Source organism: Coptis chinensis, chromosome 6 (assembly GCF_015680905.1).
Source record: "Coptis chinensis isolate HL-2020 chromosome 6, ASM1568090v1, whole genome shotgun sequence".
Taxonomy (NCBI): domain Eukaryota; kingdom Viridiplantae; phylum Streptophyta; class Magnoliopsida; order Ranunculales; family Ranunculaceae; genus Coptis; species Coptis chinensis.
This window is the reverse complement of record NC_141461.1, coordinates 5231421-5259015: the sequence shown is the minus strand read 5'-3', so window position 1 is coordinate 5259015 and position 27595 is coordinate 5231421. Positions and strand designations below refer to the sequence as shown.

Here is a 27595-nt window from a genome sequence, read left to right as displayed (position 1 = left end):
TAGTTTTGCAATTTCATTATGCATTTTATGTTTGTGTAGTAGTTGTACTATGCATTTTTTATATTTTAAGTAATAGTTTTTACTCTGCATTCTTAATTTTTCTTGTGTTTGTTTTTTCATGTTTGTGTAATGTGTGGTGATAGTTTTTTACTCTGTATTTTTTAAATTTAGTAGTAGTTTTACTATGCATTCTTAAATTTACATAGTAGCTTTATTCTGCATTTTCATGTTTGTGTTGTAGTTTTACTTTGTATTTTTAAATTTGCGTAGTAGTTTTACTATGCATTCTTAAATTTGCATAGTAACTTTACTTTGCATTTTCATGTTAGTGGACACTAGTAGGCTAGCAATGACTTAGGTCTTAGACTAGTAAGGCTACAAAGCGAAACTCCGATCCACTATGTTCAGTCAAAATCCTCTCTCTCTCTCAATCGATCGATCGAGCGAGAACCTACAATTTCAAGCCTTGTCTACTCCAATTTCTAGTGAGATATCCACCAAAAGCGAGTTCTCTTTTTGGGAGGGGTACTATGAAGTCCACAATTTCAAGTTTAGTTTTCGGTGTTTGTAGAAGTCTTGGAATGAAATACTATGAAGTCCTTTACTCTCTCTCTATTTCCCGACACCACCATAAACCCTCGCCTCTCTTTACTCTCTCTCTCTATTTTCCGACACCACCATAAACTCTATTTACTCTCTTTTTATTTCCCAACAAAAGATTACTCAAATCTTTTCAAATGAAAAAACTTGCAATTTACTTATTTTTCTTTCTTTTGTTTTATGGTAGATTATTGATTGGTGCGTGTTCTTCCACCTCCCCAAGGAAGTGGTGAAGCTAATTGGATGTTCTCCACCAAAGTGTCTATATTTCCTATCATTTGCATGGGTAAGCATCTTCCATGTAATTTAATTACTGAAGTTGAATGGGTAGTCTGTGGTTAGTCTGCATTCTTATATTTGCAAACTAAATTCACACCAAGATGTAGTGCCGTGGTTACTCTGCATTCTTATATTTGCGTAGTAGTTTTAGTCTTGAAGTTGGATGTGTAGTGTGGTTACTCTGCATTCTTATATTTGCATAGTAATTTTAGTCTTGAAGTTGAATGTGTAGTCTGTGGTTAGTCTGCATTCTTATATTTGCAAACTAAATTTACAAAATCTATGAAGATGTAGTATGTGGTTACTCTGCATTCTTATACATTTACATGGTTTTGGTTTTTTTTTTGTTCAATTGAATGCAGCAAGAGAGGGTGGTGGAATCTATTAGATGTAGGCGTCAGGAGCTAAGGTTGCTAGATGTGGATTTGATGAAAAATATCAAAGTTGGAGCATGCCCACAACAAGGAGCATCGTAAGAACTTCACTTCCCGAACTTAAATGTCTTTTTAATCTCTTATCTCTTATTTGAAACTTCTTTTTTGGCATTTTCAGTTCAGATTGTGGATTATTCATCATTATGTTCGTGAATACTATAATGTGGAAAAGCTATGCAAGATATAACGGTAGAAGACGCGAGACAATTGAGGGTTGACCTGACATATGAGATTGTATCAGCCAACAAGAAAAATGGGATCCAAAAGAAGAATGCAAGAAATGAAGAGCTGATTTTCCGTATTTCTAGTTGATTACGTTGTGTTTATTTGTGGTAAAATATTAGAACCATTCTAACTTGGGAGTGTTAGATTATGATGTACTACTTGTTAATGTGTTGGAGTTGTTTAGTATTCATGTTATGCATATTCAGGTCTTTCTTTGGATTATACTTTTTTGTATAATTACTTTGCCAAAACATTTTATTATGATGGATGAAATGTTTATAGCTTTTCGGAAATATTATGTGTCAGAGTCCCTTTCTCTATCGGGTTAAACACTAATATAATTATCTATATTTGTGAATCCAAGATTACTTGAAAAATCACTTTTGTCATAATAACATACTTCATTATGGTAGTTATTAAGAAGCTATTTATTGTAATTTTATCAAACACATAATCTCCAAACAACGATCACCATTTCATCCTCTATCGCTAAATTGGATAGCAAAGCTAGCTTAAACATCTACTAGTTGATGCTATGTAAATTTAACTAGTGTTTGATTTATATATATTGTCTATGTAAAAATACATTTACATAGTTTCGAATGGGAGTAATGAGAAAGTTAAAAAAATTACTATGTAAATATAGATTTACATATATAATGACTATGTAAACATACATTTACATATAAAGGGTGTCACGAGCTAATTTAATTTCAAAAGTTACTATGTAAATTTAAGTTTTCATAGCTTTAGTGACTATGCAAATATAGTTTTACATATATTTGCATTATGTAAAACTTCTGTTCAATTAAAACCTTAGGCATCACACATTGCACCCCACCAAAACTCACACTAGACTCCATTCATAGTCCATACCCGCCCATCAAAAGACATAACACACGACACATTGATACAAACACAACTACAAGTCATAACCAATACTGCGAGAAATATCTTCACACATTAACATTCTCGACCCGGAAATTTCAAGATTTCATCGGACTTCTTGACTTCTTCCTTGGGAAGCGAAATGATTAAAACTCCATTTTCCATACTAGCTTTCACTTCATCAACCTTAGCATTTTCAGGCAACCTAAACCTCCTCAAGAAACTTCCACTTTTCCTTTCGTAGCGATGCCAAGTGTCATTTTTTCTTCTTTCTCTTTATTTCTCTCTACTTATCTCAGTAACACCCTTCCTTCTTCTACTTCCACTTTCACTTCTTCTTTCTTGAATCCGGAAAGATCTGCTTTGAATATATCGGAGTTTCTTTCCCAATCAATCTGAGTGTTCGCAAACCGGGTTGTCTTGTTTGAGCGAGGAAATGATAGTGATGATGAGTTGAATGGGAAGTTTTGGAAGGGGTCCCAAACATCAAGTGAGAATGGATCGTTTCTTCGACCACCAAAGAAGCTTGGAATTAGAGATATTGTGGGTTTTTAGGCTTGCAAGGAACTTTGTTTTGGATATAAAGAGTGTTTGAATTGAGATTACTTGACGATGAATTAATGGGATTTGAGGTGGGGTTTTTATAGAGAGTTGTGAAGTTGTGAGGAGTAGTTCAATTAGAAATTGGTGTGTTATTTGTGTCATTGTTGGTTAAAAATGGCGAAAATAAAAACCCCAAAACAGAGTTGTGTGCTGGAAAAGAAAAAGGATAAAAAAGGAAATAGATTTTGTTTGGAATTTAAAAGTAGACCGAAATTTTATTACTTTAGCAAAAACAGGGAGTTTATTTCATAAAAGCTTAAAAATAGGGGGGTTTAATGGGTTAGGTCGACACGGGGGAGGTTTTGAGTAATGGGTTAGGAAGGCAGGGGTGTGAGCCACATTTCTTGGATATTTGACATTGTTTCATATGCAAATATCGTGGATATATCCAAAATATCGACAAATATTATAGATATTGTGGATATTTTTTGATATATCATGATATATAATTTATATTTATTTGAAATATAATAGTAAATATTAAATAAAATTGTTACATACACAAAATATCGCAATATATCCTAAAATATCGATAATAACATTGAAATATCACTGATATTTGTAGTTGTAAATATCTCTAAACATATCACGATATTTACTTATCTTTTACTGAAATATAGATATATATCGCAATATATCGTGATATATCGCGATATTTTATATTATGGTTGAAGATGCCCCAGCCTACTCTGGTATATGTTTCACCCATGTTCTTGCCAAAATTAAAGATATATTTTTTTTTTTTCATATTATAAGCAATTTATTATTACTACTTAGCAAAAAAAAAAAATTATTACTAGCCAGCAGATGAGGTGGACATGCGTTTTGGAAACTCAAAACTACCCATCTAAATTGCGCAAAATTTTGAATCTAAAAATAAACTTAAGTGCTCCTTCTATCTGTATGGAATTCGACAAAGTAAAGAGAAAAACAAAATTATTGAACTATCATTGAAAAAATGTGAGCGACTGATTGAACTATTGAAGCACTAATCCTATCGTTAGGACAAGAGATAATAGGAAATTGAAAATTGTAAAGGGTGCCTTGAGCAGTATTTGCTGGTCTGGGGTTCTGCCTGACTACGCTAGAGGTAAATTGTTCCAAATACATGTTTGTTTATTGTAGGGATTGAGCATGTAGGAGGAGGTGCGTTTGCAAGTGTTCCCAAAGGAAAAACTATTTTCATGAAATTGAGTCGGATGTTCTTAGTATAACTATTCCTTTTACCCATTTTTAATAGAGCATGTCAACGACCTAGTTTGCTCTATGATGAATTCCATCTATTACAAATCAATCTCTAATCTTACTTATCACTACAGAAAAAATGTTTCACTGAGTAAAATATCTGAAATGTCGTTTTACTGTTTTAGTGACATGTAGGTAAATGTATCGTTTTTGTTAATTTGCGGAAATTGAAATTTTAAGTGACTATATGCTACTTTAAGTTAAATTTACCTTGACGTATTGCTTAATTACCAAATATGGTCAAGGCAAACCACCCACGCAGTCACTTCGAATCATTACTCAGTGCCGGCTCAATCTTTGGGGTGAGTTAGGCGCGGCCACCTAAAGGCCTCAAATTTGGAAGGCCTCATATTTCCTAATTTATCCACATATTTATTTATTATTATTTAATTTTATAAAGAAAAAAACACCAAAAAAGGACGTGATAGTAAATTTGTTTATGGGTTTCTATCCACGCACTAAATTTCAGAGTGAATTAGGCTCTGTTTGGCAGTGTGAATAGAGAGTCCATATTCAGGAATTGGTGACGTGGCAGTCATGTTTATCTTGTATAGGTGTTTGGTCCTGCCTAAAACGCGTGGATACTTAGTAAGCCCCTTGAATTGCAGGAACACAAAAGTGTGGATAAGCAAATCCAAAGGAAAAGTCCAGGATTCACTAAAACGTGTTTTATCCATGAAAAGAAAAAAATAAAAATAATAAAAACACATAAAGAATGTTTTCCCTATCTCTTTCTCCTCCTCCCTCTCTCTTTTTTGGGAATCTTATTAATGGAACTATAAATTTTATGTATTTTTTTTTTCTCTCCACCTTTTTTTTTTCTCACATTAAAAAACTTTTTTTTTTTTCCTCCAAAAAAAGTAGTGTTTAAATCTTCACATTATTAATCAAATTGGGATTTTTTTTTTTGGATGTTTTTTGTATAAATCAATTGGGTGCTTATGTATTCAATATTTAATTAGAGTTTTTTTTTCCCTTTTATTTGTTTATTAGTTTTTATTTGTTTTTAAGTTTTTATTTGCAAATTTTGTATATGATTTTTTTTTTTTTAGTTTTTTCTTTTTTGTATGATATAAAAAAATGAGTATATAGGTGTGAATGTCAACCAAACAAGTAGCCAAAGTAAAACATGTGATAGGATAAGAGGCAGACACACAAGTACTCCATCTCATGACTTGTATCACCTAATCATAGTTAAGTAATACAATATCTCTTGCAGCCAAACAGAGCCTTAATGTTGAGTGTATACAATCCAATAGTCCACCGCACGAATAACATCTCGATGTATTAATATGAATCCAATGGCTATAAGTGCGTAGTAATTTCAGTTTTTGTAGGTGTGCTCATTTAATCAAATTGTTTCATTGGAAAAATAAACACAAATGAGAAATCCCACGTTTAGTGAAAAAATCTCTATATTCTATGCATTTTTTTCTTCTCTCTCTTAATTAAATTGTCTTAAACTCTAAATGAAAAAATTTGTCATTACACTTCTCTCATTAAATCTTTCTCTCACGTGTTATATTTCACCAATTTCAAGTTTAATCATTTATCAATTTCACTTTTGAGTTCTAAACAGTTAATCATCAATTTATCATCTAATATTCATAGTTTTTGTGAAATTTGATTTTTTTATTATTATTTCAATATGAATCTATTATTTTATTTATTTATAGTTTTGATGTTTATTTGGTTACGTATTTGTCATTTTTTCGTTTGATTTGAGTCATGATACTAGATTTTTGCTTTTAATTTATAATAAAATTGTGAATATACAGTGAATTTTTTGGGTGATTATAGATGGCCTAGGAAATAAAGGCCTTGCAAATAAAGACCTCGCCTAAGGCCACATTTTGGTTTGAGTCGGCCATGTCACTACATACACTTGTTATTAATTTATAAATGTTGTCTCAAATTAAGATTTATACTAAGAACTATATATATATATATATATATATATATATATATATATATATATATATATATATATATATATATATATATATATATGCAGGAATACTTCATAACTGGGGGACGAACATTGCTTAAAGCTGTTAAAGAATTGTTATGAAGCATTGCCTGATCATGGGAAGGTGATATATATAGAGACAGGGCCGGCTCATCCATGTAGCAAAATAACCAACGGCTTAGGGCCCCGCAGCTCAAGGGGCCCCCAATATATTCCAGTCCAATCCACTATCCAATCCACTATCGGTAAGAGAAAAAAAAAACGTTTTTACATTGGAAAAGAAAAAAAAAAAAAAACGGTATACTGAGAAAACGGACCCTTTTTTTCTCTCAGCCTTGGCTTCTCCACCATTTCCCACCCCTTCAATTCTCAAGCAAAATAATGCACACCTCCATAACTAATCAACGTTCTTCTTCATCTCTTTATAAAACCAACAATACACTCTTACCTCTATCATCTTTTTTTTTGCTTTCTTTGGTTTTATAATCCCTCATTCTTTCTGACTCTCTATATTCTTCTTCTTCTCTCTATTTTCAAGAAAGATAAAAGAAAAGAAAAGGTTGGTGTTTTTTTTTTTACTTTAATTGTTAAATTGTTATATTCTAAATTCTAATTTAATTCCACTCAAACTCATTATTTTCTTTTTTGGATAATGGATAGTGGTTTTAATAGGTATAATTGGACTAGTTGCTTACTTGCTTAGCCAAAGTGATTGTCGTGGTCTCGTGGATTGTCTACTTTTTTACCCTATACTTCAAACGCGACTTCGCCTATCAATTAAGCTTCGTCTCACGGTGATTGTTTCCATTTTATTTTATTTTTTGGTATGTTATGTGACTATGTGAGGACTTATTGCTTATTGCTTGCTGCTTGCATATTATTTTACTGTTTTGACATGAACCGAAAGTATAAATCCGGTAATAAAAAAAACGTCAAGAAAAGAGAAAAGTAGATGAGGCGATTGAATCTCAAAGAGGAGCTATTTTTAAATTTATAAAAAATTATAAACAAAGTGAATCGGTTAGTTTAAGTGATAATGTAGTAAATGAACAATTGCACTCATATGATGAAATAACATAAATAAAGCAATAAGTTGTAAACAATTTTTATTGGTATTAATTGTAGAAGGCCTCTTATTCGAACTTCGCTTAGGGCCCCGAATAGCCTTGAGCTGCCCCTGTATAGAGATGATTACTCCATCTTCAATTGAAAATACCGGTCCTACGAAATGCTTCTTCCAGCTGGATCTCATTATGATGTCACAGTACCATGCATGGTGGAAAGGAAAGAATAGAAAAAAGACTTTGAGAACATTGCAAAGGAAGCTGGGTTTTGCTTGAAACTTGTTTGCCACTCTTTTGATAACTGGGTTATGGAGTCCACCAAATTATTGAAGTAGTAACTTAGGTTGTTACAGGGGTGGCCCTAAAGTTTTGGGGCCCAAGACAAACTCCACAAGCGGCCCCTAATATGATAGCTTTAATAGGTATAATTAATTGATTTTGGCAAAATATATTTGAGAAAAATGTGGTTTAGATGAGTGGAAAGGATGTTTGAATGGAAAAATGATACCAATGGTGTAATAATTTACCCTAATTTTGTGTCAAACTTTGGGGGCCCCAGCAGACAGCCTATCTCGCCTGTGCCCAGGGCTGTCTTGGGTGGTTAACCGTTTCCATCTCCGGTTTTATATCTTTGGCTACATTTATGTAATCATTTTTGCAAGTATGCGGTTAGGACTTAGGATCCCAATGCCTCAACAATAATGAAATAATTAATGTTTGAGGTCCCTCTCAGAGTTTTATAATTACTAGCATTGAGCACATATTACACACGTGGGCCAAAGAGACAAAACCAATATTAAAACTGAAAAAGACAAAAAAATAACAAAAAAGCGAAGCAGAAAAAGACAAAAAGTACAGACACCATGACAACTTATCCGGTTGGCTCGGCAAAGCCTCTTTATTACGTAGTAAAGACTAGTAATCTGTGCATAGCCGATGACCATGATAATTCACACTTGTATGCTGCACATGTTTCTCTATTAAAAAAAAACAAATGTTAGTCAGCAATGTGGTGACAGCTGGTTCTCACGAATATATATTTAGAATGATTGTTTTTTATATTCAGAAGGGGCTAGTGTCACAATTTGAAGCATGTTTGACCTCTAAATCATTTGTTTGATTTATTTTTCATATTAATAAATATATATTTTTATTTAATATTAAAAACAATTATAGCGCGTTTGACCCCTAAATCCCTCTAAATAATTTGTTTGATTTATTTTTCATATCAATAAATATATTTTTTTATCCAAAAAAAAAAGTCTAGCAGACATAAAAAAATTGCTTCGAGCTAAATTGTAGACAATATGACCAAATTATCGGAAAAAACGAGAGTAGCCAATATGACTATGATACATACAAATGCATATATGAATTTATGTATTTAAACTAAATAATAAAATTTTATTTAGATGGGTTCATTACATCATATGCAAAAAGAGAAGAAAAATATGTAATTTTCACTCTTGTATTTATTTTGAATTTTCAATTATAATGTGTACTTGGAAGGCGTAATATCAATATTTGGGTGGGGTAAAATTGAAAAATAAAAAATTGTCTCGTATAGTAATTTATCAAAAAATTAGTTTAAGGGAGGCTGTTAATAATTTTTTGGACTCCTAAGACAGAGACATAATATTTATAGTTTTTATACCCAAGTTTGACCAAAACCAGAATTTGACACATGTTTAACCACTTTTTGAAGCAATGGACAAAAATACCCTATTTAATTATTTGCAACTATTTTTACAATATGTGAAACAACCAGATTTCCTCTCTCATAATCTCTTAAAAAATTCATAAATTTTAAATGTATTTAAGTTATTTTGAAACTCAACATTTTAAAACATATATTTAAGTTATTTACTCCAGGCTTCTAGGCCTTTGGATAGTACTTTGTAGAGCAATACACTATTACTTTTTGCTGTTGAGTGGCCTAGATTAAATACACCACTCTCTCTCTCCTGCGCACAGTAGCTTTAGGGGCTATTTGTTTTTTTGTGTTAAGTTATAAGAAGGTCTTATAAGACCATGTGTTATAAGATCTTATAAAAACACCAAAAATAGAAAAAACAAAACATGACATCTTATAGATGGTTATTTGACAAATATAACCCTACTTTACATCACATTTAACTTGAATATATTAATTTGAAACAAACGATAGTTTGATTTTTGGTTTCAAATCAATTTTAATAATTAAAATATCGATTATAGGAAACTACCTTTAATGGCAAGTGGTGGTAGTGGAGGTGATGATATTGGTTTTAATAAAGCGGTGATGGTGGTGGTAGTAGAAGTGGTGGATGTCTTAATAATCTAAATGCGGTGGTAGGTGATGATATTAAAAAATGCGGTGGTGGTGGTTATCTTAATAAATCGGTGTGGTAGTGGTGGTGGAGGTAATGATGGTGGGTGGTGATGGTGGTGGTAGTGGTGGTGATGGTGGTAGTGGTTGGTGGTGGTGGTGGTGGTTAGGGTAATGGAGTTATTTGGAAAGGAAGAAAAAGAAAATGAAAAATAAATTAAAAGTTATAAAAAAGATCCGATTTTGGTTTGAATTGGAGCCTCTTATAAGACATTTAGTAGAATCATTTATAAAAAAAAACAAACCAAAAAATGCCCAAAATCATTTTGCCACATCTTATAAGAGGTTATAAAGACCTCAAGGTCTTATATAAAAAAAAACAAATGGCCCCTTTCTTTTATAAATCTAAATTCTATTCAAACCCAAAATCAACTCTCTTTTGTTGTTCAGAAGTTATCTTATCTACGGTAGTTATTTTATTCAAAAAGTTATTTTGGAAGGGTGAAAAAAGAAAATAAATTATATTGGTACGGTTTGGTCTTCAAGAGTTTTTTAAAATTTTCTATAAAAAAAACACTTACGACAGATAAAAATAATGCAAGGGTATTAAAACCCAAAAAAATTATTGGTAGGGCTTTTGAGTTTTTTTTTTTTAAATAAGACTCTCTAGCCCAATTTCTTGAGTAATTTATGCACTTGAATAAGAATATTTTAGGAACCAAAATTTATAATTACGGTTTGACCCTTGATTTTAATTTGTTTTATCAAGTATGTTGTGTATTGAGTAGTGTAATACAGTGAAAAAAATAAGGACAAAAGTGGAAAATGGAAAAAAGATTTTTTTTATTTTTATTTTTTTCGTTTTGTCGACACATGTTGTGCAAAAGTCAACAAAGTTGGCTAATGATGACAAATTTTTTGGTCCACGTGTAGAAAGAAAAGTATATTATATTTAAAATTCTATTTATTCATTTTATAGTGTTTATGTATTATAATATCAATAGTTGGGTGGGGGTAAAACAGGAAAATGAAATATCTAGGGAAAGTTCTATTGATGGGATGTTTTTACCCTCCCATTATTTAAACAATTACAATTTGTTCCTAAAATATCAATAGCAATGCTACAGTAGGTGGAATGTATGGTGCGCAGTCATCTCGTACATTGGTTATAGACTTCGTGGAGCAGTACACACGCACCCTTTGGTTATTGGAGGGCCCAGATGCTACAGCACAGGTACAGCAGGCGTACCTTAGATTTTGCAAAATATCAATTGTAATAATTGGATGCCAGGTAAATTGGGAAACCTGCACTGGCATCGGCCATCTTCTACTTTGTTGTTCGAGTCTTGGGGGTTTAATTTTACCCCTGCCCTTACCCGCCATACAATAAATTGAGCTCAGTCTTGGGGGGGGGGGGGTTACCCGCCATACAATAAATTGAGCTCAGTCTTAGGGGGGGGTTGAACTTGAGGGGTCACTCATTTTATAGGGTCGCGGCGTTTGACTGGGCCACTAATGGACATTTTTCCTCAAGGGATCAAGTCTCTTGATTTAGGCTAAGTTCAATGGTGTAGCAAAACACTAAATATGATGGAAATTGTGATCCAATGGTGCGTCAAAACGCTAACCCGCCAACACAATCGGTATAAATTTATCTATCTATACCGCTAGTTTTAATGATATAACATATGTTTGACCAAATTTATTTCCAAAATCTTTAGTTTTAGTGAATTACTTTTGTATCTTTATTATTTTGTATTTATACACTAAAGAAAATGGCAAAATAGAAAAAAAAAAAAAAATTATTTCCCATACACTTTTGGGCGTAGCAGCTAGGAATGTGTTTTTGTTTTTTTTTTTCGGTACGCCATGGGAGAAAACGATTGGGTCTTCAAATGCTATCCCACTAACTTTATACACTATTCTATTTTGATTTGGTAGGATGGCGCCCAAACCAATGGACTTAGCATTAAGAGACTGTTGGGGTGCTTCGAACCCGCTCACAAACACATACCTCCGCCGAATTGAACTTTAAAATCAGAAGATACACTAATTAACCAGGGATAGTTGTTTGATTTCACTACTTCAATCTTTTTCTAACTTTAGACGTTGTGCACCACGAATTTAGTGGTTGTTATTCGTACTCACTCTACGTACCAAATCAATAGTAAGTGGTGCCATTTTCTCAAAGGTCAGAAAACCTCACATCAAAGTCAGACCAACATTAACCGATGTATATATCTTTTTGGTCGCTGCAATTAGTTCCCCATTCCAGCTAGACTCTAGTCTAGTTATAAATCAAGTAGATTTACTGCATCCTCTATGTTTGGGTGGCTATACTCGATTCTCCTCATTTCATATTAGTAATACATTGTCATTTAACATGAGTTCCAATGGCAAGGAAGTGACCATGAGTATCACCAATGAAGCTCCACTGGACGATGATCATATCTCAAAGATGATGTACTTGACCTCACTTCAAGTGTTTCCGATGGTAATGAGAGCAGTGGTAGAGTTGAAAGTGCTGGAAATTATTGCAAAAGCTGGTCCAAGTGCACAACTCTCTCCAACACAAATTGCTTCCCAGCTTCCTACTCAAAATCCAGAAAAAACTCCAATGATGTTGGATAGAATGTTGCGCCTTCTTGCTAGCTATTCTGTTCTCACTTATTCAACTGCTACGAATCAAGATGGCCAAGTTGAGAGGTTATATGGTTTAACACCTTTCTGCCAAATCTATCTTCAAGACAAAGATGGTGCTTCTATGTGTCCTATGTTGTTAATGGCAACTCATTCTGTTTCGTGGCAAACTTGGTCAGTGATAATCTTTCTTGTGCTTTAGTAGTGCTTGTCTAAATCTAAATTTATACATTTTACAAAAAATGCAGTGCACATTTTTTCCCCTTAATTTATATTGAACATGTCATATAGGTACCACTTAGCAGATAGTGTGCTTGATGGGGGAATGGCCTTTGAAAAGGCGCACAATGTGAAATTTTATCAACACCCAGACAAGAAATTTATTGGTCTTTTTAATAAGTCCATGTCCGATTACAGTTTCATAATGATGAAGAAGGTTATGGAGATATACAAAGGATTTGAGGGTGTGAAAGAACTCGTTGATGTCGGTGGTGGGATTGGAACCGCACTTAGTATCATCACCTCCAAGTACCCTTCAATTAAGGGTATCAACTATGACTTGCCTCACGTGGTTGAACAAGCCCCAAGCTACCCTGGTATGTTTTAACTTCGAACGTGCCCCAAATTCTTGTCAAGCTTTTGGTTCTGATGAAAGAAAAAGAAAATTTGATTTAAGCAATTTATTATATATTCATTTTACTTAGAGAATTAGAGTTAAGTTGATCCAAAAACATATATGTCGATCTGTTTATTGCAGGGATCACTCATGTCGGAGGAGATATATTTGCAAGCGTTCCCAAAGCCGAAACTATTTTCATGAAAGTAAGTTCCAACTTCCACGTGCTATATATGCATTCATTTTATTTTGTTGAGATTATATTTTTGTATAACTGTTGTTTTATTTTTAATTTATAACATGTATATGTTCCACAAATGATCAACACCATAAAATTGGAGCGGCATGTCAACTGTCAAGGCCCTAGTTAGTGGTAACATGAGTTTGGTTGAAAATTAATCTTATCCGGCCTACTTATCACCTGTTAATGCATCACTACAGAAAAACTGTTTCATTGAGTTAATTGTCCATCAAATTGTCGTTTTAGTGACTTGTTAATGTTTGCAATCATTTGTTTTTAATTATTTATTTGGTTTAAAATATTATATTGCGGTTGTTATTATGTTGTCGAAATTGAAACTTGTGAGTGAAATATCCAATTTAAACTCATAGTTTTACCTTGCTGTATGCTGAATTGCCAACTGGTATAGGGTCAAGACACTCCATTATCAATTTTGTCGCAAATTTTGATCGATAATAAGAGCTGTCAAATATGCAGCTGATACTACATAATTGGGGGGACGAACAGTGCTTGAAGCTGTTAAAGAATTGTTATGAAGCATTGCCTGACCATGGAAAGGTGATATGTGTAGAGATGATTGCTCCATCATCAATTGATAGTACTGGTTCTACTAAACAATTCTTCCAACTTGATGTTATTATGATGACACAATACCATGGTGGAAAAGAAAGAACAGAACAAGATTTTGAGAACATAGCAAAGGAAGCTGGTTTTGCTTCTTTAAAACGTATGTGCAGTTCTATTGACAACTGGGTTATGGAGTTCATAAAATGAGTTCAGAAGAAGTAGAGAAAGGGCTGTTGAAGTTGTTGGAATATTAAGTCCACTGTGGCGATTCTTCACGTTACGATTGTTTTCCCAAAGAAATGTTTTGGAGAAGTCCATTTCCATAAATTTGTTTGGCTAATTTTATGTAATCAACTATGGAACTATCAAGTTTATCATTAGATAGGCACGTAATAGATCACCAGTTCAATAAGAATCTTCTTGTCCTCCAATGTGTGAGGGCAACCCTGTTTTTTAAATTCGATAAGTTCAGTGTTTGAAGCTTTGGTTGTATTATATATATATATATATATATATATATATATATATATATATATATATATATATATATATATATATATATATATATATTTTGCACACAATATACAAGGCATTTTATAAAGGGTAATTGCCTGAATCGGCCATGATAAATCCACATTGTTCTCCAACCGGCCATGCATTCTAATTTTGATTTTTTCAACGGGGTTTTGACCCTTTTGTTTTTCTTTACAATACTCTCTTTCCTCTGCCACACACTCTCTCCTATGCAACACACTCTTTCTCCTCCTGTATTTCTGATATTGACATGCACAGTGGTAATTATCCGTTAGATTCTTTTAGCGATACGTACTAGCGATTAATGACCGTTGGATTTCAACCCAGCAAAAATGAAAACAGACTTTAGCTATTGTGGGAATCAGGAACCAGCAACTTATGGACTTACTATCAACAATTTCTGGTTTGTTTTTGTTGTGCGGACATGAAACAACGTTCACCTCGATTTTTGTGCCAAACTATAAAAGTGTTTACAAACATCCAAAGCTTCTAGTTTTTTTACTTCATCTTCTTGGTTATTCTCTCCTTCGTGATTTTGGTAAAGTTTTTCATGGAGGGCAAGAACACAAATCTTGATAATGAATTTTTCTAAGGTTCATCTTCTTGATTATCCTCTCCCTCTACGGTTCTCAATGTTTATTGATATGTTTTGAACTTTGGTTTGTTGTCTTCAGTGTTGGTTTCTTTCTAGGTCATCTTGGGTTTGTTTTTACGTAGTAGTGTATAGAGTTTTTTAAGATTTCCATAGTTGTGTTTACTATTTCCATGTTGATTTTGTTCTTGTTGCATGGAGTGAAGAAGTATGTAACAGGTGAGGTGAAATTGAGAGTGTTTGATGTGTATATTTTCTTAGAAGGATTCATGTGTCTTGTGGAAGGTTTGTCCAAGCGCATAAAATTGAGTTTTTGTATGATGTACTTGATGAACAAGTCCCTTTCTAGATCGATGAAAAAATTGACTACTTGAATATGATTCAAGGCATGATTCAAAAGCAGAAGAAAACAACTGAGCAGTCATTGTGGTGAGCTTGGATTGCCTTTTCAGTCGCGGTTCCGTCAGGTTTTAACAATGAAGACTCTTTGGATGTCACCATAAGCGACACTTACATGTACCGTCAACAACTTGGGTTTCTTTTGAAACCCCACTTCCACTTCACAGATTACCTTATGGAGTTTTGGAAGTATGTTTCACTGTATAGGTTTGGGCTTGAATCGATGTAATGGTATTTTGTACAGGTTGACTTTAATAGACACCTATAACTTATGTACAAGATAGTATTATCCAATAACAAGTTAAACAAATATTAACTTTGATAAGTTTATTCAACCCTTTATTCAATATCAAGTAAAGCAAAAGTGTAGCATTTAATAACACATACTGAAGTTAAGAAGTAGTAACTAGCATCTCAGTGCTATATTTCACCATTGTTCCCACCCAACTCAGTTACAAGCTTGTCCGTAGTTCAATATTTAAAAAATTTTCTTATATAAATAGCCAAAATGTTAGGAAGTCCCACTCTTTGTAAAATGACCAAACTCAGAAGTTGCTGATAGTTCGTACATTAGAATATGTCTGTACTAAGATAAACTGGTGAGATGAAGAATCTAGTTTGGGCGGGAAAAATCTTTGACACATGTTAGGAACGATACGATAGCATTAATTATTCGCTGAACTGTTGAAGAAATGATGGTTTTTTAACCTTTAATTGGCACGTGTCTGTAGTAATATGTTTGAGCTATAAGGACTGTTCAGTGTTCATTTTCGGACAAAAAAAACCGTCCAAATTGAATACCTTGAATCCCTAATTTTCCAACCATTTCCAATCTTTCAAAAATGAGAAAGCTTAATTTGACTGTTCGTATGTCACTCAATAAAATGCATAAATTGTTCAAGACATTCACTATTGAAGAGAGGAAAGATTTTGAGAAGTCTTGCTTTGGGAAGTTTTAAGCATTAACGAGAGAATGCACACCACTACTACGCTAGTGTATGCTATTTTGGGACACCAAGTAGATAAACTTTGCTACCGAATCAGTAAGAAGGATTTGGTGTTTAAAAAAAGTGATGTTGCTCTTATAATGAGTCTTAGTGTGAAGCCGGTTTCCAATTCATTCTACACGGTAGACATCAAGATCCTATCCCAATTTCGTGCGAGGTTTTTTTAAAGGAACCACGGTTTCTGAAACAGAAATATTGGAAGTTAGAAACTTGGCAAAATCAAGTGTTGGTGAAGAATTTCAGAATGATGTGTTTAGGCTGAATAGGTTGTATATATTGTTGCAGGTTGTGCTTCCAGGATCTGCTAGGACAGTTGATGGGAGGTATATTGATCTGGACGAGAATTTAAATGCATTTGACAGCTTTCCTTGGGGCACACCTCTGTTTGAAATATTGGAAGAGTCTTTGGAAGACATTTCTAACCTGGTGAGTGTTGGAAAGGATTCTTTCGCAGTTTATGGTTGTTTAATTTGTTTTGTTATTTGGGTATATCTTCACATCCCATCTCTTGGGGATCGGAGACAAGTTGATGGTAGGTTCCCCAGAATACTAGATTGGGTAGACTTGCCTTCTAGAAACATACATCTACATACTTATAAGAAAAAGCTTCAGCCTCTTAAGGGGAAGGCAGTGGTGTTGGAAAGTCTAGATCTTTCTGAAGGAGAACTGAATGAAGAAGTGCTAAAAAGGATGCTTTGGGGCAACAGCCCATGCAAAGTGGTGCTGCAGGTTTAGGGGACATACAATAATGAGGAACTTTTTCAAAGGCAGGCAAAAGTAATTAAAGGCCTTGTAAGTAACTTGTTTTCTTTACTGTGTTCAATAATGTTGCATGTTGTATCCCAGAATGATAATAGGGTACCCATGATAATATATGGGTAACCAGTTTTTGACATTTGAAGTATTCATATAATCTTATAATGTTATAGAAGTTGTAATATGATAATGGAATTGCAAATGTTGTTAGGACCCATGTTGTTATATGAAGCACTGATAATGTGTTGTTATTGAACTGCATGTTGCAGCATTGTTTCATATATGAGGCAGTAATATGTTATGGTACCATGAGTGAGCTATTGTTAAACAAGATACGTCAGCAACTACAATGTATAAATAGTGAAGTGGGATCTTGCATGTTGAACCCAGAATGATAATAGGGTACCCATGATAATATATGTGTAACCAGTTTTTGACATTTGAAGTACTCATATAATCTTAAAATGTTATAGATAGTTGTAATATGATATGGGTACCCTATTATATAGTCTTGAATTGGAATTGTAAATGTTGTTAGGACCCATGTTGTTATATGAAGCACTGATAATGTGTTGTTATGGAACTGCATGTTGTAGCATTGTTTCATATATGAGTGAGCTATTGTGAAACATGATATGTCAGCCACTACAATGTATCTGTAGTGGTTTACAAATAGTGAAGTTGGATCTTGCATGTTGATCCCAGAATGATAATAGGGTACCCATGATAATAATATATGGGTAACCAGTTTTTGACATTTGAAGTACTTATATAATCTTATAATGTTATAGAAAGTTGTAATATGATATGTGTACCCTATTATATAGTCTTGAATTGGAATTGCAAATGTTGTTAGGACCCATGTTGTTATATGAAGCACTGATAATGTGTTGTTATGGAACTGCATGTTGCAACATTGTTTCATATATGAGGCAGTAATATGTTGATGTACCATGGGCGAGCTATTGTTAAACATGATATGTCAGCCACTACAACGTATCTGTAGTGGTTTACAAATAGTGAAGTGGGATCTTACTTATATTCTTTGTTATGTGCTCTGATTAATCTAAAACACGTCAGTAAGGAGGTTAGGGTTGTTGGGGATATATTCCAGAGTGAAATAAGGACTGACATGGAAACAATAATTCAAGAGATTGCTCATGGTGGGTTGAAAGGTATGGAAAGTTCAGAGGTTGAGGTTGTGAAAGGGGCTTGGAACAAGGGGTAGAACAAGGAGTAGAACAATGAGTAGGAGTAGAACAAGGAGCAGAAGTTTAGAGGTTAAGGTTATCAAACGAGCTACAACTAGAATCCCAAGCCCAAAGAAGCCAAACAATGTAGGTGCTGATGCTAAACTGAGAACACCAACAAGGTCTTCCCAGAAGAAGTTGACCCCGAAGAAGTCTTCCTAGAAGAAGGTTCACTCAGAACCTAAGAAAGGGAGTTCATCTACTTCTAAGAAAGTTACCTTTGAGGTTTCTCCTAGTTCCTCATATAAAACCCAAAAAGAGCATTGGACAAGGATCAAAGCCTTGAAGTTGTGGGAGATACTTCAATACCTGCTCAGTATGAAAGAAAGAAAAGGAAAGTGGTCAAAGTTTGTGGTACTCGAGTTCAGCCATCTAGGGCAAGCAAAAATGAGGCTATAAAGGCTAGTGAGAGGCAAAACTTGAAGAAAAAGTATCAAATCAGTGAGAGAACAAGGGAAAGGGAGATGAAGCTTAAGGAAGCTGAGACACCCAAACAAAGAAGGAAGTTGATCCAGGTTGAGTCAGATGAAGATGAAGATGTTGCACAACAACAAAGAGGGTAAAATGATTTGGAGTCAGTTGCTGCAAGTGCTTTGCAAGAGATTAGTGAGGTCATACCCAAGGGGACATACCAAGAACATAGTGTGGAGCTGGAGGAGGACCTGGTGGGGGTTCAGATTACTATAGTACCTTATGCTGAATCTTCAATGCTTGATCATGTTCCCTTTTACTCTCCTTTGTCTTCTGCTTTAGTCCCTCCTCCTGGGGATCTTGATGAGGAAGCATATCCTTTGGCTTCTGTTTTAGTTCTTCCTCCTGGTGATCTTGATGGGGAAGCAGTCCTAAATAGAGAAATGGAAAAATTCAGTTTTGTTTTTCTATTGGCTAGAAGTGCAAAGCTCCTTAACATAACTGTATTGCCAGCCCTATCACCATCAGAAGGAGCAAGCACTGAACATGTTGTGGTAGCTTTAGATGAAGATCAGAACACTGTGGGTCAGCATGATGCTGGTGATGTGGAGGAACCTGATGTGGTACTCATTCACACTCAAATAGAGAAGGAAATGGATAAGAAAATTGAAGAGAGTGGCCGTAGAAGAAGGAGGAGGGAGAAAAAATTGGGAAAAGAAAGTACTAGTTTATGGGAAGAGAAGATGGGAAAGGACTGTGACTCATTAATCAAGGTTGCTCTGTCATCAACCTTTTACAAGAAAACAACTACCAGATGTGAGGTAAATGTTGTCAATTATTACTGGAAAAAGTTCAGTAGGAAGAAGGATCAACAGAGCTCTCTAGATATGAGAGTTTTTGGGTATGATCAAGTTATTTCAGTGCATAATTTTCATTCTTTACATGGAAGGCAATGGGTGGATGGTGAGGTAATGAATCTACCATTAGTAATTTGCTCTAAAACTATCAGTAACTTGGTATTAATGTGCAAAGTAAACTACTACAGAAAGTTAATTATTACTAATTCCTATTTGATTATTTTCTAGATTCTCATCTTATATGTCAAGCTATTGATAAGGTGGTATAAGCAACACTGTAAGGAACATGCTATTCCGGAAGATGAAGTGTATACTGTTGTGGAGGATGTTTACTTTGCTGTGAGTTCTTTATACTTTAATACTTAGTTTCTATTGAAGCTTACTCACTATTCTTACTTAAGTTTGATAAGCTTAATCATCACTTTGTGGATGTAGAAATTCATGATAAGCACTACACCATAATAGGATATTTGCAACACGCACATTTTTTTGCTTTGCAACGCTAAATAAGCGTTGGCAATGTTGTAAAGCGTTGGTTTATTTGAGTGAATTTCTGGAATTAATTGCTAACGCTTAAAAAGCGTTGGAGAAGTGTTACAAATCCAAAAAACCAAAACAACTTCGAAATTTCAAAAATAGGGAAACAAAAAAGAAATCGCCGTCGGTATGTCAAAATAGAAAACCTCTATTTCTCTCTCACATTACTCGGGTTAGGTTAGGGTTTTCTTATCTTTCTTTGGTGACCCTTGTCCCTCTTTTCGTCCTTCAACCCCTCCTCCTCTCTTTTTGAAAAGCACAAAGTCGAATCTGAGGTTCATCGTCTGGTTGTTAATCGCGATCCCAAGTTCACAAACTTTGTCGAGGTTTCTTTCTATCGACTTATTACTTTCAATTTTTATTATTGTTTATTATTTATTAATTCATGTCATGGCCTTGCTAGTTTCGCACACACAAGGTTATCTACCGGAGATATGCTAGACTTTCTTCTTCTCCATGTGTGTTGACATTACTGATAATGAGCTCGCTTTATTTGTCGAGATTTTGGATCATTTCTTCAGCAACTACTTCTGTGAGCTAGATTTGGTCTTTAACTTCCACAATGTACCTTTTCTTTCACTTACTCTTTTGTCTCATCATGGTTTATCACTTCCTCAGTTCCTCACATCCTTTAAATTTCACTATTGTTTTGCATTTAGCCAACTACATGTGATGATACCATTTTAAGTTCATCCATTTCATTATTTTGATAGATTCAGAGATCTATGGTGCAATTTCAGATTTCAAGAATGCACTTTGTTGAAACAAAGTGATAAATATCAAACCCTTGATTTTCTATATATTTTACCGACATATAGGTTATATAGTATGGTATTTTGATATCAAGGAAAATGCAAAATAGTTTGTAAAGATTAGTGGACATATATTAGAAAAAAAATCAACATTGAACATCGGGATATTCTCGTTATCTTTCAACATTCTTGTATATCAATATATATGTCTTCCTCGAAGTCATCATCTCTAATAATATCACCCCCTTCTTTTTTCAAAAACCAGTCATGCTTGCATTTGAAAATCTCTTGCGAAAACTGTGTTTATAGATGGGGCGATAGGCTAAGGGTTTATGAGAGAACTTGTAGATAGGGTGAAATTTGAGGAGTGACTTTCAGCCCCTGTCAAGTTTCTTTCCGAGTCCCAAATGAATTTACTTGTTTACTCCTGCGACTCCAAATAGGTAACTCTAAGGTGGCTGACTATTAAATCTGTAAAAGTAAATACCCCCGTGATGAGTTACTTGAATTTCTACTTTCTATTTGAAGTTGTACATTGTTGTTTTGTTCTTCCAAGTTTCAACTCTGTCATTAAATCACCCTTGTAGTATTGTGGTCGCTTGATTTAGTGGTGTTGACCTCATCACGTTTTGTTTTTCTGACTTCATGAATGCTTTGGTTCACTCTTGGTGCGATGGGACGAAGCGTTTCTTAGTTCTTCTACCCCTTAACTTGGAAGCTAAAGACCCATCTAAAGCCAATGTGTGGTTGTTTCCTATCTTGAAGCAATATCTTGTTGGTGCTAGTTTAAGCTTCTTTGGGAAGTCCATCTTGGGCAAGGTTGGAGAGTTAAGACAAAAGTCTCGGATGGTATGAACCTTATCATTTTAGATTGATTCGTTTTCTTTCTTTTATGTGGCCTAATTGTATGCATCATGATGCTTGATGTACCTTGAGCAAAGAGGGAATGATTTATTTTTCAAGGAGTGCGGATGCACTTATATACCCTCTATGGTCCTTGTTACCTGCCTTTTGTAATTATCCTTTAGACACCGCTAGTAGTTTCAAGGATCCGAAGAAAGGATTGTGATGATGCGCCGTGATGAGCGATGTCGTGGCATAACTGTTCGAGTCTCTGATTCTCATTCAACGTAACAAAAGTTTGTTGGAAGAAAAAAATGATCCGCTTTCAATGATGACATAAGCATTCTTGTACAAAGAGCTAAAGCAATTTATACCCCTCAAGTTGCAGCCGAGAATTTGAATGCTTGAAGTTAGTCGCTTTCATGAATTTTTATCGGTATTATCCGGGCGTCTTCATGAAATCAACAACCGATATAGTGGTGGATGTGTGCGGTATTTGCATATGCTTGTTACCCGCTTCATTGAGATAGATGTATTTATTGCATGGATTTCCCTTGTTATTTTTCTTAGTTCAAAGTCTGCTCACAAGTTTCATTGTATCTTTAGTATTCACACGTTCATATAGGTATGTAGTAAAGTGTATTTCGTGATACCCCTCAATTGATTTTTGGAAATGTTGATAAGAGTGATCTTTTGTGTGGGGCAGTCTCGTCACCGCATATAGACAAAATCACATAGTTAAAATTGAGGATTGAAATTTTGGACATTGTAAACTTTTATCCATTCATCATATTTTTTTGTAGTTACTAAAAAAAAGGATTTCCGATGATCCCCATGGCTGTGTTATCCTTAAGAACCATTATTTTGGCTTTGAGAAGTTTAGTAATTCTATTTGTACCGTTTGCAGTCCACAATCGGGTCGGTTTGCTTCAATATCATATAAGGAAGTAGTCGGGGGGGACTTTTTGAGCATACAATGGTTAAACTTCGAAGGTGACTCAAGGAGTCATTAAAAGCGAGTGTCTGCGCAAACTCAATTCCACGAAGATTGAGAACTTCGGCAAATGGAAGTTCTCCGTTGTTAGCAAGCAAGGTGTGTGTGTGTGTGTGTGTGTTTCTTCATCTCTCTTTTACCGCGTACCTTTTAAAATTTTATTTTACGTAAATAATCTGGTGTTAGTGGAAAATGAGAATGACATGGAAATGGATAACCTAGATATGGTGATATGGGTGCGGGTCGTGGTGTGTCGAACACTTCATTCTAGTACATTAGTAGGAGGTGGCCATGGATGTATGCAAGGAAGTAGGCGGTGTCTTAAATTCTGGATGTTGGGAAAACCTTGAGTATAAGCTGGTGGTGCCTAAGCTTAGTGAGCACATTATAGCTTTACACTTTATAGCTAGGACCACTAAATCCCGAGGTATTGTTTTACTTGGTTTAAGATCTTGAGAATATTATATCCAGTTTATTAATTCTACATATAGATAAGTGGCCGGTGTTGATGATTACTCATCTTTATGTTGTTTTAGCATATGACGACTAATACTTTAAGTGACAAGTATTAAGTCTTGTTGGACAACACCAACTTAAGTAAAAATAGGAGTTGGATTTCATGTTGGGATTTTTTTGGGAACATCAATTCAAGAATATGGGGGAGGACACATCACTGACTTAGAGGAGACAGGGGGGGGGGGGGGGATGCTAGCACTACACCATAATAGGATATTTGCAACACGCACTTTTTTTGATTTGCAAACGGTTATTTACTGTTAGTAAGTTTCCAACGCTAAATAAGTGTTGGCAATGTTGTAAAGCGTTAGTTTATTTGAGTGAATTTCCGGAATTAATTGCTAACGCTTAAAAAGTCTTGGAGAAGTGTTACAAATTAAAAACTTGAAAATTTATTGTAATACATTGTTATGGAGAAGGTTTCTTGTTCATTACTTGTACTAGGTTAGTACAGACTACAGCCTGCCTTTGCCGCAGTGATTGTTAGTGGACTTATATGTATCAGTGTTATATCTTGCAGCTTATTCACATGATAGAAAGTTCTTGGGCAGTATTTCACATGATCAAATGTTGAAGGTGTATGATGCTCTCTCTCTCTCTGATAGTATGATACATATATTTATAATTAACGTTATATCGAAATTCAGTTTTGCACTCAATTGATGTAGTTGTTTAGTACAAATTTATGCATCTGTGTAGATAGATGACGTACTTGCGGTTACTACTAGAGTTTTTTTTTTACTTTCTATTATAAATATTAATTGCTATAGCTTTTGATCCACTACTCGTTAGATAAACGTATTTCTATAAGAGAAGTGGAAAATCAATCAGTTCAAAGAACAAAACTTGTTTGAATAGTTTAATCCTATGTTACATGGACACGCCATATTTCAAAAATAATCCGTGTCGGATACGTATCCATGTGTCCGTATTTTTTTTTGGATAAATAGATTTTATTAGAATGGACTTTGCACTATTGCACTATTTTCTTTACTTTTTAACATCCTAGCTTGGTTGACACTTGCCAGTTGTGTTATGGTTTCGATTGTGTATGTCTTTGTTCGTTTGCGGTTTAAATTGTTTATGAAAGGCTGAAGTGCCGATTTTTTAATCACATGTCATGTCATTAGGTGAGAGTGCCCGCTACGGGGTCGATATAAACACTGGTGGAATCATAGATACATTTGCCAACTTTGTATGGGAACCTGCTGTTGTTAAGGTATTCAATGTTCTTTCCCATGTTGCTTTGTTCAGTTTCTTTTTACCTACATTGGTCGTGATTGCAAATGTCTCAGATAAATGCTATAAATGCGACAACAGAGGCAGCTTGCCTAATTCTAAGTGTGGACGAGACCGTGAAGAACCCAAAGGTAAGGTTTTCTCGGCTAGTTGTATGGCGTTTGTAGTGTTATCTATCAAACATGTTACACTTTCGGCCAAAAAGTTGGTGTCTTCATATCCCAAGAGTTCAGTTGTTCAGCCTTCTGTTATTTCTTTTTTCATTCCACTGTGTCATCCTTGGTAGTCACAGTGTTTTTAATTTTTCTTTGCATTGTTATTTTCTAATGGCTATTCATTGTATTGATAATCCAGTCGGAGAGTGCACAAGGAGATGCTACTGCTAGAGCGATGGGTTGAGGGCATGGCGGGGCAGGTTTCTGTGGCCGTGGAAGGGGAATGCGAAGGCGTTGAGCTTTTTGGGTTTGAAGATGCCAAGGACTTCTTAGAGTGAAGGGAAGATTTTGAAAGCAAGGGTGGTTTGTTCGTGGGAAGTTTGCTTTCTGTCCTTAATTTTGTTTGCTTCAGTTTGGAGTGAGTTTGTAGCTATATATATATTTGTCTAAACCATTCTTGTATTCATTGGATTATTGTAGATTTAGCTGGTCTCGCTACAAAATATGAGAAATTATTATTTTTTTATTAGCAACCCATCAGCAACGGTTTATAACCGTTACAAATGAATTTTAAATTATTTTTTTAAAAATTAACTAACAACTTTGTAACGGTTACAAACCGTTGGTAAAAATTTTAACAAATTACCAACGCTTAAAAAACGTTTGTGAAATAAAAAACCGTTGCAAAGGTTTTAAATATGTGTACGAAATAGTTATAATAAGCGTTGGAAATTTCTGTTTGCAACGCTTTGAATTTCTATTTGCAACGCTTTTTAAGCGTTGGAAATTTCTGTTTGCAACTGCTTAAATATTTCCAACATTTTACCGACGCCATATTTGCAACGCTTAAAAAGCGTTGCGAAAATTATTAGCAACGCTTTTTTGCCGTTACAAATAGCCTGTTATGGTGTAGTGAAGATAGTATGGGATATTCAAGAATAAGCTACAAGACCCCAAGTTTTCGAGCTGCAAGCCCAGAGGAGAGAATGGTTAAGTTAATAGTTTGTACCATACAGATGAAATTGTGAAAGAGTATTTGGACCCCTTTGAAAGAAGGATTAGAAATCAACCATACCCAGTACAGGATAAGGGAGTAATTGTACCTTTTCAAGTTCATGGATTATTGATGTCTTTAACTTAAAGAGATTAAAGTGTGCACCTATGATTCTCTTGGTGGAAACCAAATTTCTGATGAACAACTAGCTTTGGAGAGAATTATTCCTTATGTGCTCAGGTGTGTTGATCCAAGCTCTACTGTTGATTTGAACACATCATGGGCTCGTGAATTTGTTAGTTCACACAACAACCAGATTCCAACAGTTGTGGGTTATATTGCCTTGCCTTTATTGATAGTCTTCTTAGAGGTGTTCCTGAGAGGCTAGGGTAAACCATATTGACATGCAACCATTTAGAATGTGGCTGAGGATTGGAATGGACATTATATCCTGTGGATTAAATCCAGATGAAGTTGCTAAGAAGAGAAAAGAATTTGAAGAGAAGTTGACAGAAGTAAGTCTGCAAGCAGAGAACCAAGTGTCCCAGGATGTAGCAGCTATTGGGACAGAGGCATTGAAGCAAGTTGACATTGGCATAGAGGTACAGAGTGAAGAAGATTTAGCTGGGATTGACAAAGAGCCCAAGGATGCTGAAGCAGCTATTGAGAACTAAGTGGACATTGACCAATGCCAACAAAGTCAAGTGATAATGGATGTTGAAGCTGGAAGTGACCAAGTGAACAAGGATGTTGAACCTGCCACTGGAAACCAAGTGAACAAGGATGTTGAGCAATGCCAACAAAGGGAATGCCAACAAAGGGATAGATGATGTACTGCAAGTGACCAAGTGAAGGAGGATGTTGAACCTGCTACTGAGTTGGTCCAAGTGGAGATTGAGCAATGCCAACAAAGTGAAACAGATGCAGCAGAAAGTGACCAAGTGAAGGAGGATGTTGAACCTGCTAATGAGTTGGTCCAAGTTGAGGCTAACCAATGCCAACAGAGTGTAGCAGATGCATCTGGAAGTGACCAAGTCAAGGAGGATGCTGAAGCTACTATTGAGGACCAACTCCACATTGACCCAGATGAAGACACTCATGATGATACAGCTGGAAGCCAGGTACAGCTAAAAGATGCAAAAAACAACAAAGCTAAGGATGCTGACCAGCAAGAGAAAATAGCTGAAGACAAGAACTAAGGGACATCGAAATGCTCTCATTTTCAGATGTTTGTTATTATTTTGGAACTTATGTGTCTAATTTTGCAGTACTCCATTTTGACAAACATAATATTTTGAAGTCAGTGGTTGGTTTAGATAACGTCTCTAATTTTCAAGTTACAATCTTAAGTGTTTCAATTGTGGCGTTAATTTTATAGTATTTTTTATAGTATTTGCTTTTTTTGCTACCTTACATATTGATAACTTCAATAGACAAAACACCTGCAAGTATAAACAACAAAATACCATTACATTGATTCCCAAATAACATACATAGTCATTGAAAGGCCAAAGAAAATCCAAATAACATTACAAGCTTAGTTGCTGACAGTACTTATATTCGTCGCTGATGGTTGACTCAAATGTTGTCTTCGTTGGTAAAATCAGCCGGAACCCCAGCTGAAAAGTCAATCCAAGCAGCATCATCTGTCGCATTAGGGCAGGTTGCTCTGTTATGTCCAAGGGCACCACAACGGCTGCACCTTCTCTTTTGCACAGACATACCCTCCCCTTTAGAACGTTTCCTCTTCTTTTGGGGACTGCCAGGCATTACCTCATCTATGGGAGGACGAACCATGATGTTGTAACTTCCCCAATGCCACTGTTCTTTGCCCTTCATTGGTGTCCAATTCTCATGATAGGTATCCATCATCGTTTCCTTTGAGTAGCACGTCAGGCAGAAGTCATATACACAGAACCGACCATCGTCAATGGCCTTCATTGCATGGCTGCAAGGAATACCAACTTGTTGAAAAAACCACATGTACAAATTTTTTTTAGTAGGTCAATTATATTTGTGCGCCTTACGCTGGTAACCGAGTATACGTACTCACTAGCTCTTATTGTAGTGAACGGCCGAC

The 27595-nt window shown here is 34.9% G+C and overlaps 1 protein-coding gene, 2 long non-coding RNA genes and 1 pseudogene across 3 annotated transcripts; 3 read left to right on the top strand and 1 right to left on the bottom strand.

The window, feature by feature from the left end:
- Nucleotides 1-2501: 2501 nt before the first annotated feature.
- Nucleotides 2502-2977, bottom strand: LOC147490986 (18.2 kDa class I heat shock protein-like; annotated as a pseudogene).
- Nucleotides 2978-6635: 3658 nt separating this feature from the next.
- LOC147490985 (uncharacterized) lies at nucleotides 6636-7092 on the top strand. Its single transcript, XR_015198054.1, has 2 exons — nucleotides 6636-6802; nucleotides 6904-7092. It is a non-coding gene; the product is annotated as an uncharacterized LOC147490985 (long non-coding RNA).
- A 4314-nt stretch (nucleotides 7093-11406) lies between these two features.
- Nucleotides 11407-14094, top strand: LOC147490984 (caffeic acid 3-O-methyltransferase-like). The gene is made up of 4 exons (XM_086568738.1): nucleotides 11407-12429; nucleotides 12547-12851; nucleotides 13013-13077; nucleotides 13590-14094. The coding sequence occupies exons 1-4, from the start codon at nucleotides 11999-12001 to the stop codon at nucleotides 13884-13886; spliced, it is 1098 nt and encodes a 365-aa protein (XP_086424864.1). The 5' UTR covers nucleotides 11407-11998; the 3' UTR covers nucleotides 13887-14094.
- A 9540-nt stretch (nucleotides 14095-23634) lies between these two features.
- LOC147490983 (uncharacterized) lies at nucleotides 23635-24979 on the top strand. The gene is made up of 4 exons (XR_015199623.1): nucleotides 23635-23703; nucleotides 24258-24346; nucleotides 24423-24497; nucleotides 24721-24979. It is a non-coding gene; the product is annotated as an uncharacterized LOC147490983 (long non-coding RNA).
- The last annotated feature ends 2616 nt before the right edge of the window (nucleotides 24980-27595 follow it).